Source organism: Tripterygium wilfordii, chromosome 18, assembly GCF_013401445.1.
Source record: "Tripterygium wilfordii isolate XIE 37 chromosome 18, ASM1340144v1, whole genome shotgun sequence".
NCBI classification, from domain to species: domain Eukaryota; kingdom Viridiplantae; phylum Streptophyta; class Magnoliopsida; order Celastrales; family Celastraceae; genus Tripterygium; species Tripterygium wilfordii.
The window spans coordinates 8,360,159-8,384,275 of record NC_052249.1 but is presented as its reverse complement, the minus strand read 5'-3'; the positions used below and the strand labels follow the sequence as shown (position 1 = coordinate 8,384,275).

General features: G+C 36.5%; 1 protein-coding gene across 1 annotated transcript; it reads right to left on the bottom strand.

Annotated features, from left to right (window-relative positions):
• Window positions 1–272: 272 nt before the first annotated feature.
• Window positions 273–6,279, bottom strand: LOC119984176 (serine/threonine-protein kinase SRK2A-like). Its single transcript, XM_038828004.1, has 9 exons — window positions 5,743–6,279; window positions 5,356–5,430; window positions 5,133–5,234; window positions 4,806–4,859; window positions 4,626–4,718; window positions 4,435–4,527; window positions 3,190–3,294; window positions 3,009–3,107; window positions 273–1,057 (listed from the first exon to the last, which is right to left on the bottom strand). Exons 1-9 carry the CDS (start codon window positions 5,860–5,862, stop codon window positions 734–736), a joined length of 1,065 nt encoding a protein of 354 aa, XP_038683932.1. The 5' UTR covers window positions 5,863–6,279; the 3' UTR covers window positions 273–733.
• Window positions 6,280–24,117: the final 17,838 nt, after the last annotated feature.

Here is a 24,117-nt window from a genome sequence, read left to right as displayed (position 1 = left end):
ATCCATGTAAATACTTTCAAATAACTCCTAAACATGGACTCTTAATGAACACCCCATTAAAACATCCCAAAACCCTTGAAAAAAGCTCTCAAGCATAGCCTAATAGATCCTGCACCATCTTGCAGGGAGTGAGCTAATGACACTCTGTAATTGTATCAAAGAAGATTTCTCATAATGGAAGATAGATAAAGCAAATGGGTCTATGACTAGGAATCAATACAAAAATCAAGCCCACGAAGAATGACACAAAGCTGGAAAGGCAACAAGAGAAGGAAGAGAGAAATTTTAGCACACAAAGCTAAATTTTAATGATAACACCAGTTTTAGTCCTTTAGCGTTCATACAAACCATATAGGGAGTTGAATACTTGAATCCCCTTCCAGGAACATCTTCTCACATCAGAACTGGAGCACACAGTCCAAAAACCTTATTTTGTGCTAATCACAACACCTTACAAAGGAAGGCTAAACCATCCTCACAAACCACACTGATGAACGCTAACGTCTACAATGAACGTAATACTAGAACCCATTTTAAGTCGACTGCTCTAACGGATGAAATCCGCTGACCTGCCATCCAATACAATGTTAATTTACAAACACTTATTCAACATCACTTCCTTGGTAGAGACTGCCGATCTACCATCTACACAAATACAGAAATCCAACCTAATGTATTGATATTGGAAAGGCGAAACCCTAGCTGTTCGAATAACTGTTGAGTAGATTGTTCCTCAACTTAAGTGTACTTCTCCACTAGCATGTGCCTCCTTGAGTTGCTTCTCATACTCATCTTCTTCATCCTCTTCCTCGGGTACAGCCTCTTCTTCCTTCTCATCACCATCCTCTTCCCCTGCCCAGCCAAAACCTGCAATTGATCGTGATGCTGCAGGAGCGATTTTGGCCTCTTCCACAATTTTCATGATGTCTTCAATTCTCTGGAGGGAAAAGGTTGGATCTTCTTTCTTATAATAGATTGCCTGAGCCACCTCTGTCAGTTCCCTGGGCAAGTTCTTCAGGAACCAAGGATGGCTCTTGATCTCCTTAATGGTTATCCTCTGCAAAAACAAGGATGGATTCGGATAAAAAAAAAACTCCTAGTCAAGCTGTCTAACATAAAGAAACAATTGATAATAAAAGTAGGATAAATCAAATGGTAAGAATGGCCATAGGAGCATGCTCTTTGCAGCATGACAATCAAAAAACCATATCTGAAATGGTTGGTGGTAAAAGACTGGGTTTCTCAAACACGTAGTAATCACATGCCACACCATAGAGAAACTCAAAATCTTTTAGACAGAGAACAACCACTGATGACACATCAGATATGACGTGTATGATATTTCACCATTTCAACTCTCTGAAATTGTTTCATATTAGAGACATATGCAAAAAACCTTGAGCAATCATAATTATCTCATATATGTATTCCACATTATTCAACTTGGCACAGAAAATGTTCAAACTGCACTTCCCTAGCTAATCCTAATCAAAATTCAAGAGGTATGTTTTCACAAAGGGAACTGATTCGGCTCCTACCCATACCGTCCGTAATTCCCGATAAGCTTCAAATGAAACCAAAGATGCTAAAATCTAAACAGTAGATGAGCCTTCAAGACAATGTGAAAAAAAAAATGAAAAAAAAAAAGATGTGTGTGTCGATTAAAGTATCTACTTTCTCAAGACGTCACATAAAGCTTGAGCGCTAACAGAAAACAAAAACATAAGTGAATCATGTTTCAGAACAATCCCACTCCAATTGGTTCATTGGATCCCTCCAGTAAATAGCTGTCAGCTACACACTGACATGCAATTTTTGTCGTACTCCTAAAAACATATAATGGTAAAGTTCACATGACCCAGGATAATGGCTATTGGCTAGGAATCACTAGCCCAAAAAAAAAACAAAAGATTCATCAAAAAGTAAAACGCTATGTGAAGCTCTAACATAAAGAAAGTTCATACTAAACAAAACAGAAAGAAAGTAGAAAAGTAAGCATACTGGGAGTGAAGGGAGACTAAAAAGGTTGAGCTAACAACACCATCACAGGCAAATTTCGTTCTCAAGTGCAATCTGTCCTCTATACAAAACTCCAGTGTCCAATTGCCAACCCACCTCCTAATATACTGGTGGTTTAATCCCAGGAACAAGTCATCTAGCTCGCCCATTTTATCCAGGTTCTGATTTCGCCTATCCCAACATAAATTAAGCTCTCATCCAGTTTGAAAAAAAAGTAGGGAGATACACTGACCTTCCCAAAGTTCAAAATTAACCATGAGAAGTGAGACCATGGAAAAAGAAAATATAACAAGCTTTCAGAAGGTTCGATACCATGAAAATGGTACCATATCAAATGTGGAGTCTGCGTCTGAAGCACAGTTTAGCACAAAATTCATATTTTGGTGGCTGGAATTTGAACCTGTAGCTAAGACATATTAAGGATATACCTAACAGCCTGGAATTACTGCTTTTAAAGTGGATATAGAAAAAGCTTGAATGCAGCAAGAGAAAGAAGAAAACCATGTGTGTCCCACAATCAAATTTCTTACCAAGAGCCTTGTATTACTGCATTGAAGTGGATATGGGAAAAGCTTGAATGCAGCAGGAGAAAGAAGAAAACCATGTGTGTCCTCCCACAATCAAGTTAAATGATCGCATAACTTAAGCAGACAGCAAATATGAGAAAAGTGATACAGTAAATCTAAAACAGTACACAACCAAATTCTTCTATCCATTCCCAATTCGCCGCTTCAAGGTTGGTGGAAGATTATTATCTACATACATCATAAAGATCATTTTATTTCCCAAGCAATAGATCCAAACATTGTGAGGACCTTAGACCCTTGTCTTGGCATATAAAAGCAGCAGGGCAAAACAATGTTACTAAAATATTTATCTCAGGCGCAACTACAGCTAGAGCAGAAACATAAAGTTGGCATTGGTAAGATTAAAAAATAAAAAGTAAAAAGGCTCCTGGATGAAGTTAAGTAGCTTGTTGTAATACATACCCTGGCCGGGCTAGCAACAAATATGCGAGAAATAAGATGCCTGCACTCTTGAGATATGTGGACATAGTCAGGGATCTTGTATTGAACAGCCATTATTCTCTAAAAAAGACAAACATCAAATAAATTCATAACCAAAAAAGAATAAAATTTAAGAAATACGAACAGTAGGAAGGTAACTTACATTAATAGTTTTCCTGAAATTCTTTGGGTCCCCTGGGTCTTCAAATGGGTATGCTCCCACCAACATAACATAAAGTGTCACTCCACATGACCAAACATCCGCCAACTAAACAAAAAAAAAAGACCAACACTAAATTGAACCTGCAGAGGAAATATACCCAGGTTTCTTTTGAAAGCCCTTGTCTAATTTGGTGTATACTATCATAATTTCCCTTGGCAGAAAGGTTTAACAATTGCTTCCTTTCTTGAAAGATGGTTTTTTACTCAGCGAAGAAAAATAATGATCACAAATAACAAATTTAATTTTACATGGCAGCATTAATGACAAAAAAAAAAGGTTTTGTACTAGACAACTGGGATTGAATCCGCCCTCACTGGGGGCAGAAAAAATTGATAGGCAATTAGCCATGTCCTTGAATTTATTGTTTCTTATGTAAAGATTATATCATAAACTCTGCCTGCGCTTGCAGTCGGTCCAAAGCCTGAGTAAAGGAGGAGAGTTAAGATAGGTTGGTAGCCAACATAAAACTATGCCAAACATATGAACATGAGTCATAATGAGATTGATTTTCACATACTTATGTAGCCTACCCCAAATCTTTGGAATTAAGGCTCAGATGATGATGATGTAAAATATTTTATCACAATTTCCATCAGCAGAAGGTTGATCATCTGCTCACTTTCTTAAGAGTGTCGTGCATAAATTGGTTTTCAATTGATGAAGTAAAACTGAAAAACACATATCACGAAACAAAGAATTACTGAGCATGGCACAATTAATGTGACGATTCTTTAGGAGTTGTACTATCTATGCACCCGGTATTGAACCTACCTGGGTTCAGCAAAAATTGATAGGCATGCTCTTGAACTTCTTTTTTTTAACATTTAGAAATTAAATTAACAAACAAGCTGTAGTTCTGCTTGAAGTTTCACTTTCCAAAACGAAATTGTAGAGACGCTGCCAAGGTGCTCCCCCATATTATTTCGGCATTAACCTTGTTACACTCATTAGTCATTACCATGGTAAAACCCAAGCTTAAGGTGGTTCCTCACCAAACATCTTTATCTATCTTGAAAATGTTCCACTCAATTGACACAGTAGTCTTTGCCCTGGCAACTATAAATAATTATCCATAATTACAGTACGACGTAGCCCGAGGCAGTAAGACACTAATACTAAAACAGAAATACCATAAACCCAGCAACAGAAAGAAAAAAGCATCATCATAAACACGTACTAACCAACCTTGCCATCGTATTCTCTTCGAGAAAGGACCTCTGGTGCAATATATGCTGGAGTTCCAACTGTTGACTTAGGTCTTGAATGCAGCAGAGATGACTGCATAAAAAAGTTTGTTAGATGCAAAGATTTCAGTATACAACTATACATCCTAAAAATTACAAATATGATTAATATGCTAATTTATTTTATCAAACCTTAGAATAACCAAAATCACAAATTTTCAGCCGTGGTGCTGGGCTTCCATCCAATAGGGTGTTCTCAAGCTTCAAATCCCTATGGCATATTTGCTGCAGATCTCACAGAAGTGGGATGAAGAAAGGGTTAAGCTTTTCCTTTAACAAAGAGGTAGTAGAGGAGGAAAAAACTTCTTTTACCATTGAATGACAGTAGCTGACTCCGGAGATAAGCTGCTGGAAAAAGTATCTAGCCTGAAAATATCAAGAAAAAAGGAATTGATTCATTAAAATCCAAAACGTTGTTCCAGTGCTCATGCTCGGAGAAGACAATAAGAATTGATGAAATATATTTCCATCATTCTCTTTTTCTAGCTAGGCAGAGATAAACAATGCATACTGAACTGGAAACTTAGGTTTTCAGGTATTAAATAAGTTTCTACTGCTGCATTTTCTCGTTCTTCAGATATGATAAAGCAACAATTAATAATGCAATCATTTCCACATAACTAAGGAAAGCCACAGAACCTCATCCTCACTGAACCTTCCAGCATTGCAAATACGCTCAAAGAGCTCACCCCCAGCTGCATACTCCATAACAATAGCAAGATGGGTTGGAGTCAAAACTACCTGCATGGCAAAAAATTCCCTCCACGATGTTGGAAAAAATTCACTATCTTTTAAACACAGATAAAAACAGAATTTTAAACACTGTACAAAATAAGAAAAAGAGAAAAAGAGAGAGCTTAACCTCCTTGAAGCGAATTATGTTTGGATGGAGAAGTGATCTGTGATTTATGATCTCTCTTGCCACATTCTCATCAATCTGCAGCCACATAATTAATTCATAGCAGCATTAATTAAATCGGATAATTTTAAAAAAAGGAAGTGATTTTTGAACTTCAGTGAACCCAAATTCTTGATCCTGAGACTTCTAATTTTTCTTTCAAGAAATGAACATTTCATTTTCACTCCTGACAGTGATGCTGCCTACCTGATATACCATGCATGTATAGATACAAACTTCTACACACAAGAAATGCATAGATATATAAAGTAAAGAGCGCATTTCGATATGCATTCAACACAAACTAAACACATAGTTAACTGAATTTATCGTGGAATCGAAAAAAGGGACCTTGGGGCCACGCTCGATGTACTTCATGGCGACGAGCTCTTTGGTCTCCTTGTTCCTCATCAGCCTCGCCACCCCAAAATTCCCAGATCCTATGTCCTTCACCAATTCGTATTTCTCCATCTCTCTTTCTCTCGAATTCACTAACAGAACCCAATAACCCTAACTCCAAATTCAGCTACACGAATCCCCCCAAAAACCAAGCAAAAAACCAAAGAAAAAAACCGATTCAGCCTCAATTCAAGCCCTTGCAGCTCTAACAAATCAACATTAACGACAAACCGACAATTTCTCCAAACACCAAACCCTCGTATATATTTTTTTAAAATTCAGAACTCCACTTTCGAGAAATGAATTGGAAGGAGATGGATGTGTACACAGAGAGGGGAAATAAATAAAGGATTTAGGGAGGGAGAAAAAAGCTGAATGGAGCGAGTTTTGGAGAGATTAGAAAGAAAGGAAGGAATTTTCAAGCAAAACAAACAAACAGTGATTTTCTTGTGAAAAGAATATCATGGTGGCTTTTTTTTGTGGGCGAAGTGTGTTTGTTTGTGAGAAAAGGGGAGCCCAACTTCTTGTGGAATATCTCACATTTTCTCGTTGCTCATGATTGATACGGATACCATTTAAGTGCAATAACTACATGCGGGGACCCTCACGGCTTTAACGTGGAGGTTTTTTTTTTTTTATTTTATCTAAAATGACACTCTCACAACAAATATATATTAATATAACATTGGGACGAAAGTAATTCCCTATAGAACACTACAAGTCATCATGGATAGTGTGTTCTTCATTAGTTTTATACGATCATGATATATTTTTTGTCAGTCACCGTCGAGAATGACGCGACTAATACAAATTTTGTGTCACACCATCCTAGATGGCGTAACTAATATATTTTATATAAATCACGCCTACGCTATAGAGGTGATTGATCATTTTGTTCGATCACACCAATGTAGTTGACGTGAATGAACAAATTTGTGTAATATAAAGCAAAAAAAATTGAATCCATTCTGACTGCATAAAAAACGAAAATGAACAATCAATATTCAGCAAAATACATAAAAGAGTGGTCATTTGATCCAACCTAACCAAACCAAATCTCCGAAATAGTAAAAATAAACACACAAAATGTCATATGATTCTAGCAATAGCAAATATCATATGGTCTTGTGCCTACTCCAGGCGACGGGAGTAGTAGATGGACCAGCCTCATCCTACGCTAACTGGGAGGGATGCATCATAAAGTCAGGTGCACGGGGAACGTGACTGCGTCGGTGTGATGGACCTACAAGATACGACCATGCTGGGGCGTAGCTTCCACATCTATGCCTATAACCTCTTCAAATTGATTTCCTTCACCAACCTCTTCTAGAATGTCGCGACAATTTCCCAACCAATTATTTGCAACGATGTGACTTAATTTTTTTAATTTAATAATCACGTCATCTATGATGGCATGACTATAGTATTTTTAATAGTCATGTCATTTTGGACGGCTTATCGGTACTTTTTATTCTAGTCGTGCCCCCAAATGTAACGTGACTGATGAAAAATATATCGTATAAAACTAACAAAGAGCACGCCATCCAAAATGACGTGTATTGCTATATAGGGAATTATTTTCATCCCAATGTTATATTGGTATATATTAGCTGTCAGAGTGTCATTTTGAAAAGAAAAAAAAACTCCTTTAATGTGAACTCTGTTTTTCCTATCTTTTTTTTCATGTTTATGAATTTCTTTTATTTATTTATTTGGGAAAAATTGGTAAAGCTCACTTTACATTCAACACTTGCTTTACATCCAACACTTCATATGGATTGGGGTAAAACAGAGTCATATTTTGGGGTCTCAAATATTATTCTTCGATAAATTTATGATATGAACTACCTAAAATTATTAAATATTAAAATGAGAAAATTAGAGATAAGTCCCTTCACTAAAAGTTTTGTTCCAATAAGGACACTCCAATAAGTTTTGTTCCATAACGTCCATCAAGTTTAAAAATATTCCATAAAGGACAAAAAGTTATGAACATTTATTTTATTGACAGAAATGTCCTCATTTTTTCATCTTCCCCATTTGGCACCCAAATCTGAGCTTCTTTCTCTGACAACTATTCCGATCAGCCAATGGGTGGAAATGGTGCGCTTAGGTATGGATTTCACTACCGTGATGGTGGCTTGCGGAGGCAGCGTCTTAGGTGGCTGAATCAGACACTTTTCTCTGTGGTTGGCCGCGACTTCAATGTCAAAATCCGATGGAATCAACCGCTGATGGTGGCGAATAATGGCTGGGGATTGGTTGTGGTGCTCCAACACTTTGTTTTGGTGGGTCAACGGCCTTGATCAGTGGCAGGACGGAGATGGTCCACCATGCCCACAAATCTGCTTCATATGTTATCTGTTTCTGATATATATTATCTATTTATTGCATATAAGTATGATGAAACAAATAACATTGTGAACAAATAGATAACATTTTTGAGAAACAGATAACATTTCAACAGATCCAAAAAAGATAACATATACATAGATCCACCATAATCAGAACCAAAAGAAAAAGGAAATACAAAAATAAAGATAGGTGATGCACCTTTTTCAAATATATGCCAAAACAAATATAATATCAGCAGATATAAAATAGATATAATATATATCAGCAGACCCAAACAAAAATATAATTTCAACAAATGAAGTTTCAAATTTTCTCTCTCTAGACACGTAGATTTGATTGAAGAAGAAAGATCTAGAGAAAAGAGATCAACGGAAGAGATCAGCAAAGGAAGAAGAAGAAGAAGCATCGATCTATATCGCAAGTGAATGAAGAAGAAGGAGAAGCATCTGGAGAAAGAGATCGGTGGAAGGGTTGTTGAAGTCGAAGGCTGCAGAAGCGATGGTTGCAGAAAGTGATCGGCGGGTTTGAAAAGTACCGTTGCAGAAGAATATACATGCGCATATGAGATGATGGAGGTTGTGTATTTAAGGGTATTTGAGTTGATAAAATTTGTCCTTTTTTCTAATGTTTTTTCTCGCTTTGTCCTTCTTGGAATATAAAAGTTTCATATTGTCCTTTTAGCTAATTTCCCCTATTAAAATCGATATATTCATTCAGAATTTTATATTATTAAGTAGATAATATCAATTTTTAATTTGTAGTTAAATAGAAATAATATTTACGAGATGTAACAAGTTTGTTGAAAAAAAAATACCATATTATATGAGCATAACCTAGTGAGAAGATTATGTGTTAATGTTACTAAATTCACTGATCTTATTTCCTTGTGTTAATGTCTAAATCAATGAGAAAATAAAGTTTCTAATAATAATATTGTTAATAGCGAAAGATTCTTGTTTCATTACTTTCGTTTTTTGGTGAGAATGGGAGATAGCCTGGTTGGTCAGGTTGTCTTCCCATGACCTTAAGGTCCAGGGTTCTATTCTCACCAGGGGGTTTGGTATTTGGGTAGTTTTCCATCCGCTGTGGTGGCCTTCATGCCCCTCGGGCATGGCTTAGCGTGTGTGTGGCCTGTGGGCCTTTCAAAAAAAAATTTTTTTTGTTTCTTTCTTAAATATAATTTTTTGTGATACTGTTGTTATGTGAGAAATTTATTTGTACATGAATTGACATGATTTTAGACTCATATCGAATGACCAAAGAAAAATTTCATATAATGCCGTCCTCATTTACCAAAAAAGTGTAAGTATTCTATAAAAAAAGTGCAAGTATTTCACCATAAAAAAGGGCAAGTATTTCATCATAAAAAATTTTAGGTTTGCAAAGAAATAATGCCAAATCTAAAAAATTGCATTTATCGAAATAACAATTTCAATAGAAGCAAATAAGAAAAAAAATGGATTGTCATAACCCCACAAAATGTTTCAACTGAAAAACTTTTATAGGAGATTTTGTGTTGTTATACGTTTTACATTTCTTTATGACGGTTCAATCTCGCAACAAACACAATATATGGTGACTCTAATTTGTCAAATTTGGAGGCTTCGCAATTTATCTAAAATTATAGAGTCTATAATTTGAATCCAATGGTTGGGGGTGGTATGTCACATCACACCATATATTTTTTTTTAGAAAACTTGTCTAACTTTTTCTCCACCATTATATATGAATTGTAAACTCTAGGGAATTACGGAGCCTTCAGATCCTAAGTTATCGTATTCAATAAATAATCATTTATAAAAATTATTAAATTAACATATTTGATAAATCATCATTTGTAGTCAAACTTGTTAAAACTCTCGTCTCAAACACTGAAAACATTGTTCCTTCCATAAGCTAAACTCTACAACAACTGAGACAACTCATCCTACTGCAGAATTCTCCATAAAAAAGTTTCCTTCTACCAATCCAAAATCTTCAAGTCATGGAAATGACTAACCATCCAAAATGTATTTTCCTAAGTCAACAACTGCCTAATAACTAATTCACTTCTTTCCTTGTATAGAAACTCTCATTTTTTTCCCAATAGCAAATTTTACAACGATCACAGTTAACAAAAAAATTTGTTGGATTAGTCTGTCAATCACCAAGTTATTTTGGAGTTTCAATTTCCATTCGGGTTGAGATACCAAATGATATTTTCTTCAATAGGGAGCTGTGAGAATTTATTTAGGCAATTATGATTTGGGGGTTTAACCTCTTTCAATGTTTACGAATATTCATTTTCTTTGCCACTAAACCCTAACCATTGGAAGCAAATTCCGGTCACACCTTTGTAACTTCAAATATCCAAATTCATTATAGTCCCGCCTGTGATTGTGAACCCTGAAAAATTGTATGATACAAATCAATCTAAGGGTGCAGTTGTAAAATGTGATCAGGGGTTTAATTGAATTGAACAAAAAGAGTAGGGAGAGATATTTGGCAAGACGAGATCTTGAGGGGTCAAAATGAGATTTTGGAGAAATACCTAAATACCTAACATATGATATTTATACATGTTCTCTTTTACTCTTTTATATGGTCACAGTTTCACAAATCCTAAATCACTCTCTTTGAAACCGCATCAACGAGTCCCGACTTAGCACAACCCCAAGCGACCTACCTTCATCCTTAGCTGGCGAAGTGACCATCAAAGCTACCAGAGATGACGAGATAGGGTGAGTTTATTGGCTCTCTCTCTGTACTTCTCGTTTGGCATGATTGGGCTATATTTGATGATCATTTCTTCCTGATGATGAAACTAGTGATGACCAAATGCATAGAGAGATCGTCAAAGACGTTTTGCACCTTCCGTAGTGTTGAAGACGAGACGACTCACCTGGGTAAGCTCTCTCTCTTCTTCTCTAGATGATACTACAACTATGACAGTAGCTATGATGACCATTACAGTAATAGTCGGACATCAACAAAGTGATCCTCGTGTGACATGACGTGAGTGAACTTAAAATTAAGAGTGATTATTAACCCACGTGTGATTTTGGGCTTTGATACAATTTAGCTCATTGACTGAGGAAATTTTGGCCTTCACCCTAAGAAAGTTTTTGGACCATAGAAAAATTTTGCCATGTTTTTGACCTATCATTTAATTTGTGCCCATTTTCACTTGTTAACCTGTCGCACCCGGGGTCATGACGCGGACCGGCGTTGGAGGATGAAAAGTGTTTAGAGTCACCACCAATTGATTTAAGGTGCAATTGGACACCGAAAAGACCTGCGAACCAGAGAAAATGGGTACGGGGATCGATTGAGTGTGGGGAAGGTGTTAGGCACCCCACAACTCCCGTTTGAAAACGGTTACCCTAATTAATTAATGGCTATCTTATAGAAACTTGCTCTTTGCAAGATATAATTGTTTTGAGAAAAAGTTTGTATGAAAAATACTATCAACTTTTGATAGCTTTGGAAAAAAAAATTTTGAAATAACACTATCAACTTATGATAGTGTTTGAAAAGAAGGTTGGAATATTACTATCAACTTATGATAGTTTTGGCAAAAAAATTTGAAATAACATTATCAACTTATGATAGTGTTTGGAAAAAAAAAAAATTGGAATATTACTATCAACTTATGATAGTTTTTTTTTAGAGAAAAAAATTTATATTATTACTATCAACTTATGATAGGTTTAATGAAAATACCCTACCAACTTTTGGTAGGTTAAATTTTAAATACCAACTTATGGTATAAATAATTATTTAGGAAAGTGTCATCTATCAATTTAACCTATTATTGCCAACTTATGGCAAATTCATAAGTGAAATCAAATAAGACCCATAATCCAAATAAAGGAAATCAACTTATCATTTCCTTAATTAAAATGACCTACATTCCATTTTAAACTCATATACCCATAATACATAAATAAAAATCCAAATAATTAATGTCCAAGTTATACATGTCAATATGAATGACCTACCCAACATAAGAGCCAAATATACATATATACAATATACACAACCATACCATGTACCCATACACACCTATACACATGTATAATATACACACACATACGGTACATACACACCCACATATACACGCTGTATATATATACACGCAAACAAATCTATATATTCAACACACATAAACCAGTATATATACATATACAAACGCATATATACAAAAATCAAAATCCAACATGTACGCATATACAAACACATGTGTACAAAGGTCAAATCCCAGATAATATCACAATGAACAAAACCGGGTACCATAACCAAATAGCAACACGATGATCAAGCAGAGACATCACAGCCAGGTATCAAAAACTAGTTTCAAAATCAGATATGAAAGTAAACAAGTTATCAGCATAGCGAGCATGCAGAAATATCAAAGCCAGGTATCGAAAACTAGTTTCAAAAACCAGATATGAGAGAAAACAAGCTATCAGCATAGTGAGCATGCAGAGATCTAAACCCAGGTATCAAAAAAATAGTTTTGAGACCATATATGAAAGAACGAGAACCGGGAAGACAAGGTGCTAAGAGTGAACAACCTTCAATCACAAGAAACTCTCTCTCTTTTTCCGGTGTGTAGCTGTGTTGCCTCAAAACCTTCTACTATTTTCCTCTCAATCTCTTTTCCCTTCTCTCTTTTTTGTTTCTCTCCTCCTACGGCTGCCTTCTTTCCCTCTGTTTTTTTTTGTTTTGCTTCACCAAAAGCCAAAGTCCCCTTTTTCCTCTCCCTCACGCCTCCTCTCTTTTTCTTCCTCTCTCAATTATGCTGCCCCTTTTGTGTGTCTCTCAATCGTCTCTTTCTTTTCCTCTCTCAATTGTCTGTCTCTCCTCCCCCTTAGCTCCCTTATATAATGCCATACCGCCTCACACAAAAACCCTATTTCTACTCTTTTACCAAAAAGTCCCTTTAAACCTTATTTTCTTCCTCTTTAGAAGCCCTAAGAAAATTACTCCTTTTTTGTATTTTTCATTCCTTTTGTAGAACCCTAAAAAATTGTCACCTTTTCCTTTTTAAGGTTTTATTTCCCAAAATCTTTTAATTTCCTTCTTTTGCAGATAATTTCTAGGGTTTGGTTTCATTGGGCTAACATTTGGGTGTTTGTGGGCTTAAGGATCCAAGAAACAAACTTTTGAATATCCATGGGCTTATGGGTCAAGGAAATGAGTTTTTGTAGGCTTGTGGGTCCAAAAGTGGCTTTTTGAATTTTTGTGAACTTGCGATATCAAGAACGGGCTTTTGCATTTTTTGCATTTTTCTATTTTTTATTTTTTGGTCGGACGAAAATCGGTTACTACATAACCCAATTACACAAGTTGACCCATTTGACCAATTAAATTATTTTATCAGAGTTGATTTTGACCAATTTGCCCAACTCATTTGACCTATTTAAATAATTGAGCCTAGAGCTTAATGGCCAGGTCAGTAGGTGCAGTGAAACGCTTAGTATTGCATTTCTATCGAGATAGGAATTTTGATTTGTTTGGCTTCTAGTGTCTAATTTTAATTGTTAGTATAAATGATAGGATATTGTGTCCCTTATAATATGTTTATTCCTTAAATTTCTTCTTGTCATTCACATTAGGAATTGTTAGTATCATGTTATATTTGGTTGGATTCTTGTAAAGCTCATTTGTTTTGTTGATAGTTTTGATCCTATCATAACCTGCAGGGGGTTCTCATCCTTTGGCTTATAGTGCCCGCCCTTTCATATTCGTACATTTTTTTTTTATTTTGTCCCTTTTGTTTTGTTGATTGTTTAGTTCATTTAGTAGTGCAATTTCAAGTATAGGCACAAGAATTGCCCTTTCTTGCAGATACTTAGAATCACCTATTTTTTTAAGTAAGGATATCTACCATCAACAATTGCTACCAAGGGATTGTCTAAGTCCTTGATAAGAAGATCATCTGGAATTTATTTAATTCCCTCACAATTATTGATTGTTGAGATCATGTCCTAAAAAGAACATCGTATATTGCTTCGTCATAAGGAAAATGATATTTTGCTGATTTTGTTGATATTTTGTGGAGAAGTTATTTTGTCAGCAAATTATATTTTGAATAAAATATTTCACAAAAAATTGGACAATAAACCGTATGAGTTATGGATGGGTAGAAGACCTCAAAATTTTAAAAATATCTATCTATTAGAAAATTAGTCTCAAAGCTGTAAAGAAGCGATGTAAACTCTAGGAGGACCAAATTTCCTCGGATAGAAAGATTCGCTGGTTGAGAAAAAAGAAGTTTATCACTTCTTGAAAAGTCCCTAAAATGAAACAAAATAAGCTATGCTCGGAAATTGAGACAAAATTTTTGTAAAAACTAGAAAGTGGCCACTCCTCTGAATTTATAAGGGAGCGCATCATATATCAATGCCCAGAAGAGAAGTGACTCTTCAATATCTCTCATCCGAGCCTTTGATTTCAAAATGACCTCGATCCAAGGCATGCATTAACTCACATCTTCACCAAGCCAATCATATTGCATGTGCAAGGGTGTGGGGGCACCCTGTGATAATATCAAAAATACCCTCCATTAGTAGGACAACATGTGGCAACAAGATACCAAACAAACATATCAATGAGGTGCCCCATAAGCTCCTACCGACCTGCAGATCAAGGCACAGTCAAGGTGCCAAACAGTCCAAACGACACCCGAGAATTACCATCTCGATGACCCCTAGGTAATTGATACCTAGGGGAATCAGAAATCCTAAGGGAATCAGACTCTTACTAGCAAAGGAAGATAAAATATTCACTCCCAAAAAATCTCCTGAGAATCAGGGAGAAAGAGACTTTTTTTTAACCTAAATTGGACTACTCAACACAAATATGAATCATTGGATAAGAATTATGCATCAACTTCTTTTATTTTATTTTTTCCATATCCAAAGATGAACTTAAGATCTAGTGGTTAAAAGTATAATATTTAATATCCATTGTGTTTTTATATTTTTCCCCACTATTTGTTGCGCTTATTATAGTCTGAATGCATAGTGTGCCTAGTCCAATTAGATTAAAATTGAGAAATTAGGGTGTATTGGCCCCTGTCAAAAACATTTTAACTTCGGTCTCCACTCTCCACACATAAACGGTTTAATCTAGGAAGCACGGACACTTCTAAAATGACGAAGTGTCCGTGTCAGACACTTGTCGGACGCTGATAGGTATGATAATACCTATTGTTTTTGGTAGAAATATCCCCCTCTTAAGCTTTCTTTTGATAAATAATGAGTGTATTTATGTGTTGATTTGTATTTTGATAGGTTGATTGCGGTTTGGATGAAAAGCGACAGAAAAAGGGCTGAATTGAAGAAAATGTCCACCGACCTTCGTGTGTTCAAATAGTCATAACTTTCTGTCACGTTATTGGAATCAAGCGCAACAAAAGGCATTGGAAACTAGACATCTCAAGCTTTCCGTAGAATCTAAAATCATGCAAATCGGAGGTCATATGGAGAAGTTATGGGCATTTGAATCATGTGCCTAGGGGTAACGCGCCTAGGCGTGCGGCTAGGCGTGGCGCGCCTAGGCGCACAAATTGTGTACGCCCAGGATCACTCTTGCACGCCCAGCCAGAGAGTTGGACTTGAATTTGAAGTTGTGCACGCCTAGGATTGCGCCTAGTGTAATGTAAATCTCACCATTTGAAGCACAATTCATTGACTTTATTGGAGTTGAGGAGCCTAATGTAAATCTCAGTGCTTCCATAATGCAAATCCTGGAGGAAATTTTGCCAACAAAGAAAAAATGGAAGCTTCAACAAAGCATGGAGAGCTACATTGCAAGATCATTGAAGAAGCTTCCCCTCTACTCAAAATATCTCTTCCATTGGCATGGAAAACTACAATTTCAACCAAGAGGGTCAAAGGAATTTAGAGATAGAATCTTTTTGATGGGCACATCAAAGAAGGATATTTGTGCCCTATTTATTGAGCCATTGCAAAGTGGTGGATCTCGTCTAGCTGAAGACAAGAGGAGGGTGCATATAGACATTGAAGAATTGTGGCCAGGCCAGCACCCCAATCCACTCGATGCATGACTCCAACCCCCAGGTTGTATTGTTTCAACTTGTCCTCTTTTTAGTGCATTATTACATTGTTATGTTTTGCATTGAGGACAATGCATTCTTTAAAGTGTGGGGTGGTGGACTGCATATGGATTATCTTGTGCAAAATTTCACATGATTTTTGTAGTAGCTGAATTTAAAAAAAAAAAAAAAAAAAAACAAAGAAATTGAAAATTTAAAAAAAAAAAAAATTTAGTGCTTGAATCTTGCATATTTATGGGAATTTTCTGTTGAATTGAGTGCTATATTGAAATGCAGCTAATCTTGGTTTGTGGAACCCATCATATCCTTCTATATGCTTGACATCTACTCTATTGCACAATCACCGTAATTCACCTGCACGAGAATGTGTGCTTGTGGGGTATGACTTGGGTGAATAGATGTTGGATGTGGACTTTCTCTAAGATGATCTAGAACACCGTGTTAGTTATATTCTTGGCACTAGTTAATTACATGCATGTTAAAAAAAAAATGAAAAAAAATAAATTTGATGATGATTAAAAGCATGTTCCGCTCTTGTGATCTTGCCGAGTAACCGGGGCTCTTGTCTAACCAACTCGAGTTTCGCGTAAAAAGGTAAGACAATCTTGATGAACATACTAGGCTAGCTTAACTTCGAAGCCTTTTCAACTCGAGTGATTGATCCGAGACGTGCTTTATCACATAATGCCCTAAACCAACTGGTTGGGAGTCATTGGTTGAGAACTCGTTACATGGGTTGACTAGAAAGCTTAAAGGAGTGAGCATTGCACGGGCCTAGTAAAAAAAATAATAAATAAATAAAATAAATAAATAAAAAAAAATAATAAGAAAAAAAAAGAGAAGTATGTATATAAATAAAAGTGCCTTGGTATTACTACTTGACTGTTCTTGGAATTCTTGGAATGTGACTATGTTTGGCGCCTATGAACTCTTGGAAGCCAAATAATTATACATTTCTTCTTTGCACGCACTTAATGTAGACGAAGTGATTGAGTAGACGGATAATCTTCATTGAGTATATGTTTGGATGAAGTGTGGGGTCTCCACATCTTTTTGATTGCATGGCATTGATGTATATTGTTTCGATTCTAGTGATTTCCCTCCCATATGTTTGATTTGAGTTATCTTGAAACGTTTGTGGGTGTCGTTCTTGTAAGCCCTCAGGAGACAAAACTCCTCCACTAGGGACACCTAGGGGTTTAACGGCTTGTTGCATATGCTAAATGCAATCGCGATTCCTGCGTTAGTGAGTTAGGATGTTAGTTGGTAGATGTACTTTGTTTAGTTTTACTTGAGGACAAGTAAGGTTTAAGTGTGGGGTGTTTGATAGGTATGATAATACCTATTGTTTTTGGTAGAAATATCCCCCTCTTAAGCTTTCTTTTGATAAATAATGAGTGTATTTATGTGTTGATTTGTATTTTGATAGGTTGATTGCGGTTTGGATGAAAAGCGACAGAAAAAGGGCTGAATTGAAGAAAATGTCCACCGACCTTCGTGTGTTCAAATAGTCATAACTTTCTATCACGTTATTGGAATCGAGCGCAACAAAAGGCATTGGAAACTAGACATCTCAAGCTTTCCGTAGAATCTAAAATCATGCAAATCGGAGGTCATATGGAGAAGTTATGGGCATTTGAATCATGTGCCTAGGGGTAACGCCCCTAGGCGTGCGGCTAGGCGTGGCGCGCCTAGGCGCACAAATTGTGCACGCCCAGGATCACTCTTGCACGCCCAGCCAGAGAGTTGGACTTGAATTTGAAGTTGTGCACGCCTAGGATTGCGCCTAGGCGTGTGCCTAGGCGCACGCCTAGGCAACTTTTAGACCTAGAACTGAGTTTCTGGAGAGCAAAACCAGAGGGGGAAGGCGACTCTTGGAGCTAGGAGGAGAGATTCTTCAGCTCAACTTGGATTTACTCAACTAATTGGGTTTATTCATGATTTTCTCATCTCTCCTCTTGTGTTTTTCTCTCATTATGTGTAACTAAACTTCTTTTGCCAAGGCTAGGTTGAAGCCTTGGGTTTGATGACTTTGTTTATGACTTGATTTACATATATATGAGTTGATTTGGGTATAAATCTTGTGTTTCTATGTTTGATTGCAATTTCTTCATGCTTGTAGTGTTTGGCCAACACTTTAGGTTTTTGGATGAAATTGTTTGGAGAATTTGCTTAGACAATAATATGTCAAGTAGATTATGCTTCTTGAAACATTTGATTAGGAATGTGTCTCCCTTTAATTAGGTGACAATTTGTATGAATTCTAATCTCCATAGAACTCCATGAATTCCTATGCATGTTTAGACCAATAAGATGGCTAGAATGTATTTAGGAATATCCGACCTAGACCAATAAGATGGCTAGTAATCGATTTTAGGGAGATTTGGCTTAAGTGCGCTAAAACCGACTTAGGTACGGATTCGTTATGCCCGAATTAGCAAATATGTGTGTGAATTTGTGTCATTGCAAGTCATTTCCCAAGGGGGATTCCAAAGCCTTGGTGTTCATCTCATTCATCTCACTTGCATTAGTTGCATCTTTATTCTAAGAAAATACCAAAAACACTTTGCTATTTGCTTGTCTTAGTTTAATTACCCAACCAAACAATCTTGAGTCGAACTTTACTTTTGTTTGCATTGTCCATACGTACATACAAATATACATTTGGATTAGATATAACACCGTCCCTGTGGATTCGACCCTTGCTCATCATTGTGCTGTAGTCGCCGACTAGTACACTTGCTAGTAAGGTTAATTTAGACCCAACAGACGCCGACACGCCTTTGACATGTGTCGGACACGTGTCCTGACCGTGTCCTGATTTTGGTCAACTTTTTAGAGGGAGGACACGGTGGGGACACTCCTGGACAAGTTTTTTGCTCTCTCTCAGCTGGAAAACAAAGACAAAAGGGGTAAATTTCTTAGGCTCCTTTTCTCTTTGGAGGAGCTGCTGTTTTATGTCCCACTCACCATGAGATTCTTACATGTAAAGAAGTCAAGTATGATGTGGTGTGTCTACCTTGAAACCCTTGTTCTTTATTGTTGGTCAATAGGTGTCCTTAACCTCGTTTCCATTCATTAATGCTGGTGCAAGAAAAAAAAATGTCATTTATTTTTTACTCTTTTATAATTTGAAAAAAATATCTAGAAATATATTTAATAAAATCAAGCATTATGCAATTCAAAAATATTTGTTTATGTTAATTTTTATATAGTATATATATATTTTATATATATCTACGTATGCATGTCCTTGCCGTGTCCGTGTCCTACAAAATTTGAAATTCCCGTGTCGGAGTGTCCGTGTCGTGTCGTGTCCCGTGTCCCGTGTCCCGTGTCCGTGTTGATGCTTCCTAGGGTTTAATTTTAAGTGATCACAGTTCAATACTTTCTTTTGAGAAACAAATGAAAATATTTGTGAGAACCATAAATAACTCAGATGACATTCATTTGTGTGGTATCTCATAAAGCTCTCGAGTTCGAGCCTCCCCATCCCCTTGCCCTGTATTAAAAAAATGAAAATATTTATAACAGAGGCCATTGGGCCCTAATTCTCCCCTTGGAATTACCTTACTAATATAGCCTTAGAACATCTACACCAGTTTTCCTTAACAAATATGCTAAATACAAAAAAAATGCCATTAGGTAATATTATGTGAGGTATTTTTTTGACTAGTTCTCTATATTTGTTCCATATTTTATAGAAAGAACCATGTTTAGATAATCTAATGTGGATACTCTTAGTTAAACTGTGATATAGCACTTGTTTGGTAAGGTGGATCATTGTTCTTCATTAATTTTGCATTATCAATATTCTTAACAGTTATTTACTTATTACTATTTGCTTATTAATTTTACTTAAAAAAATTTATATTATTATTATACTTAACAATTATAGAAAATAAGTCATTTTATTAATAAATTCAACCGTTTTTTCTGCTAGCATTGAAAATCAATTCAGACGCTCTACCAAACACACTAATAGCCTTGGGGAAATTTTATATATACACCACTAATCTACTATCTTTACACCACTTTTTAATTTTTTGTAGTTTACATAAATATCCTTGTATATAATGACATATTAGACCTTAAATTAAAATTTTAAAATAAATAATTTTTACATATTTAATACATGGCTAAATCATACTTTATATCCCTGAAGTTTCACAGAATTATCGTTTATGTCCTTAAAAGTTTAAAATTAATCGTTTCTATCCTTATGTTTTAAAAAGCTAATCATTTATGTCCCGGTTTCCCTTTTGCGACAAGGAGCGTCAGATTTTGCTTATCTTGCCTCCTTTTTTGTTCAATAGCAGTTTTTCGATTTCGATGCACGGAACACCTTGGTGATGGACCAAGCAACCCATTTTAGATCCAGATCTATAGCTTCGCAATGACTATGGCGGTTGGAATTTAGGGCTTTTTGTTGCTCATGCTTTCAATTTTGGGCTTGAATCATAAATGGAAAAACACAATCCAAATTATCCATGACGGCTTCCACTTCAATTCCTACACCAGTGGCAGACGAACTATCCAAGCGGAAGATCGGTGACCACTATCGGTGGATGTCGCAAAACACGACTTCGATGTGCCTGTGAGAGATGATTCATCTACTATACCCTAAATGGTGAAGGATGAAACATTTAATATTGCACGGGCCTAGTAAAAAAAATAATAAATAAATAAAATAAATAAATAAAAAAAAATAATAAGAAAAAAAAAGAGAAGTATGTATATAAATAAAAGTGCCTTGGTATTACTACTTGACTGTTCTTGGAATTCTTGGAATGTGACTATGTTTGGCGCCTATGAACTCTTGGAAGCCAAATAATTATACATTTCTTCTTTGCACGCACTTAATGTAGACGAAGTGATTGAGTAGACGGATAATCTTCATTGAGTATATGTTTGGATGAAGTGTGGGGTCTCCACATCTTTTTGATTGCATGGCATTGATGTATATTGTTTCGATTCTAGTGATTTCCCTCCCATATGTTTGATTTGAGTTATCTTGAAACGTTTGTGGGTGTCGTTCTTGTAAGCCCTCAGGAGACAAAACTCCTCCACTAGGGACACCTAGGGGTTTAACGGCTTGTTGCATATGCTAAATGCAATCGCGATTCCTGCGTTAGTGAGTTAGGATGTTAGTTGGTAGATGTACTTTGTTTAGTTTTACTTGAGGACAAGTAAGGTTTAAGTGTGGGGTGTTTGATAGGTATGATAATACCTATTGTTTTTGGTAGAAATATCCCCCTCTTAAGCTTTCTTTTGATAAATAATGAGTGTATTTATGTGTTGATTTGTATTTTGATAGGTTGATTGCGGTTTGGATGAAAAGCGACAGAAAAAGGGCTGAATTGAAGAAAATGTCCACCGACCTTCGTGTGTTCAAATAGTCATAACTTTCTATCACGTTATTGGAATCGAGCGCAACAAAAGGCATTGGAAACTAGACATCTCAAGCTTTCCGTAGAATCTAAAATTATGCAAATCGGAGGTCATATGGAGAAGTTATGGGCATTTGAATCATGTGCCTAGGGGTAACGCGCCTAGGCGTGCGGCTAGGCGTGGCGCGCCTAGGCGCACAAATTGTGCACGCCCAGGATCACTCTTGCACGCCCAGCCAGAGAGTTGGACTTGAATTTGAAGTTGTGCACGCCTAGGATTGCGCCTAGGCGTGTGCCTAGGCGCACGCCTAGGCAACTTTTAGACCTAGAACTGAGTTTCTGGAGAGCAAAACCAGAGGGGGAATGCGACTCTTGGAGCTAGGAGGAGAGATTCTTCAGCTCAACTTGGATTTACTCAACTAATTGGGTTTATTCATGATTTTCTCATCTCTCCTCTTGTGTTTTTCTCTCATTATGTGTAACTAAACTTCTTTTGCCAAGGCTAGGTTGAAGCCTTGGGTTTGATGACTTTGTTTATGACTTGATTTACATATATATGAGTTGATTTGGGTATAAATCTTGTGTTTCTATGTTTGATTGCAATTTCTTCATGCTTGTAGTGTTTGGCCAACACTTTAGGTTTTTGGATGAAATTGTTTGGAGAATTTGCTTAGACAATAATATGTCAAGTAGATTATGCTTCTTGAAACATTTGATTAGGAATGTGTCTCCCTTTAATTAGGTGACAATTTGTATGAATTCTAATCTCCATAGAACTCCATGAATTCCTATGCATGTTTAGACCAATAAGATGGCTAGAATGTATTTAGGAATATCCGACCTAGACCAATAAGATGGCTAGTAATCGATTTTAGGGAGATTTGGCTTAAGTGCGCTAAAACCGACTTAGGTACGGATTCGTTATGCCCGAATTAGCAAATATGTGTGTGAATTTGTGTCATTGCAAGTCATTTCCCAAGGGGGATTCCAAAGCCTTGGTGTTCATCTCATTCATCTCACTTGCATTAGTTGCATCTTTATTCTAAGAAAATACCAAAAACACTTTGCTATTTGCTTGTCTTAGTTTAATTACCCAACCAAACAATCTTGAGTTGAACTTTACTTTTGTTTGCATTGTCCATACGTACATACAAATATACATTTGGATTAGATATAACACCGTCCCTGTGGATTCGACCCTTGCTCATCATGGTGCTGTAGTCGCCGACTAGTACACTTGCTAGTAAGGTTAATTTAGACCCAACAAGTTTATGGCGCCGTTGCCGGGGATGGTAGCTTACGTTTGATCCATTTTTATTATTTGTCCATAATTTTTTTTTTTTCTTTTCCTTTGTTTGTACATAATACTTGTACATAATATTTGTTAACTAATTTTGCTTTTGTTGGCATATGCTTCAAGATGGAATATCCTCCACCATGTGCTTATCAGGGAGCAGGTTTTTATGGGTCGAGCTTATATTTGCAAGGATATAATGCAAGGACAACTCCTCCAAACCATGCCCCATATCCACCATGCAACTCCTTCTCCAACACTTATAACTCTGGAAGGTGTGAACGACCTCAATTCCTATGGAACAACTACCAGCATCAATTTGTTCCTACACAAGCAGCACCACCACCATTGCTTGAGCAAGCACAAGACTCATCTCTACAAGACGTACTAAATGCATTGGTTACGAGTACCCAAAAGTTGAAAGCAAAAACTCAAGCTTGTAGAGAGGAGATGTGTCAATGGGCTTCACCACCACCGCTTGAGCAAAGACATGAGTCATCTTTGGATGACATACTCGATTCCTTAAATGAGAGTACCCAAACTTTAGAAGAGGCAACGCATAGGATGGTATCAAGCAAGAATCAACTTTACCAACCTATGATGAAAACAAGTGAGGGGGAATGTATATGTGAGACAACTCAAGCAGTTACATTAAGCAGTGGCAAAGAGTTGGAGCTTAGAGGAAAAGTTGAGTATAATTATGTGGATGAAGAGGAGTATGAGATAATGCTTCTCACTTCACTTTCGGAGATGGATCCACCAATGAAGGAGGGCATGGATTTAGAAGAATCAAAAAATTCTCCATCAGCTGCAGAATGTGAGATAGTTTCAATCGAACAAGAAATTAGTGGACCTACATGGGTTGAGCAAGATATAGAAGAGAAAGCTCTTGTCGATTTTGAAAAAAATTTGAAAGCTGAAGATTTGGAGAACAAGTATGATGATAAGGTGGAGGAAGAATGTGATAACTTTGTAGAGAGGCATGAGGATAACACACTCCACAATCAGGTGCTATCACCATTTGAAGCACAATTCATTGACTTTATTGGAGTTGAGGAGCCTAATGTAAATCTCAGTGCTTCCATAATGCAAATCCTGGAGGAAATTTTGCCAACAAAGAAAAAATGGAAGCTTCAACAAAGCATGGAGAGCTACATTGCAAGATCATTGAAGAAGCTTCCCCTCTACTCAAAATATCTCTTCCATTGGCATGGAAAACTACA

What these genes read in the sequence shown, in the direction of transcription:
- LOC119984176 (XM_038828004.1), bottom strand. Translation starts at nt 5,862, where the DNA reads ATGGAGAAATACGAATTGGTGAAGGACATAGGATCTGGGAATTTTGGG. An exon ending in TCAGCTACTGTCATTCAATG is followed by an intron (nt 4,719 to 4,805) that starts GTAAAAGAAGTT and finishes TGAGATCTGCAG; the next exon opens with CAAATATGCCATAGGGATTT. An exon ending in TTGTTGCTAGCCCGGCCAGG is followed by an intron (nt 1,058 to 3,008) that starts GTATGTATTACA and finishes TTGTTTTTGCAG; the next exon opens with AGGATAACCATTAAGGAGAT.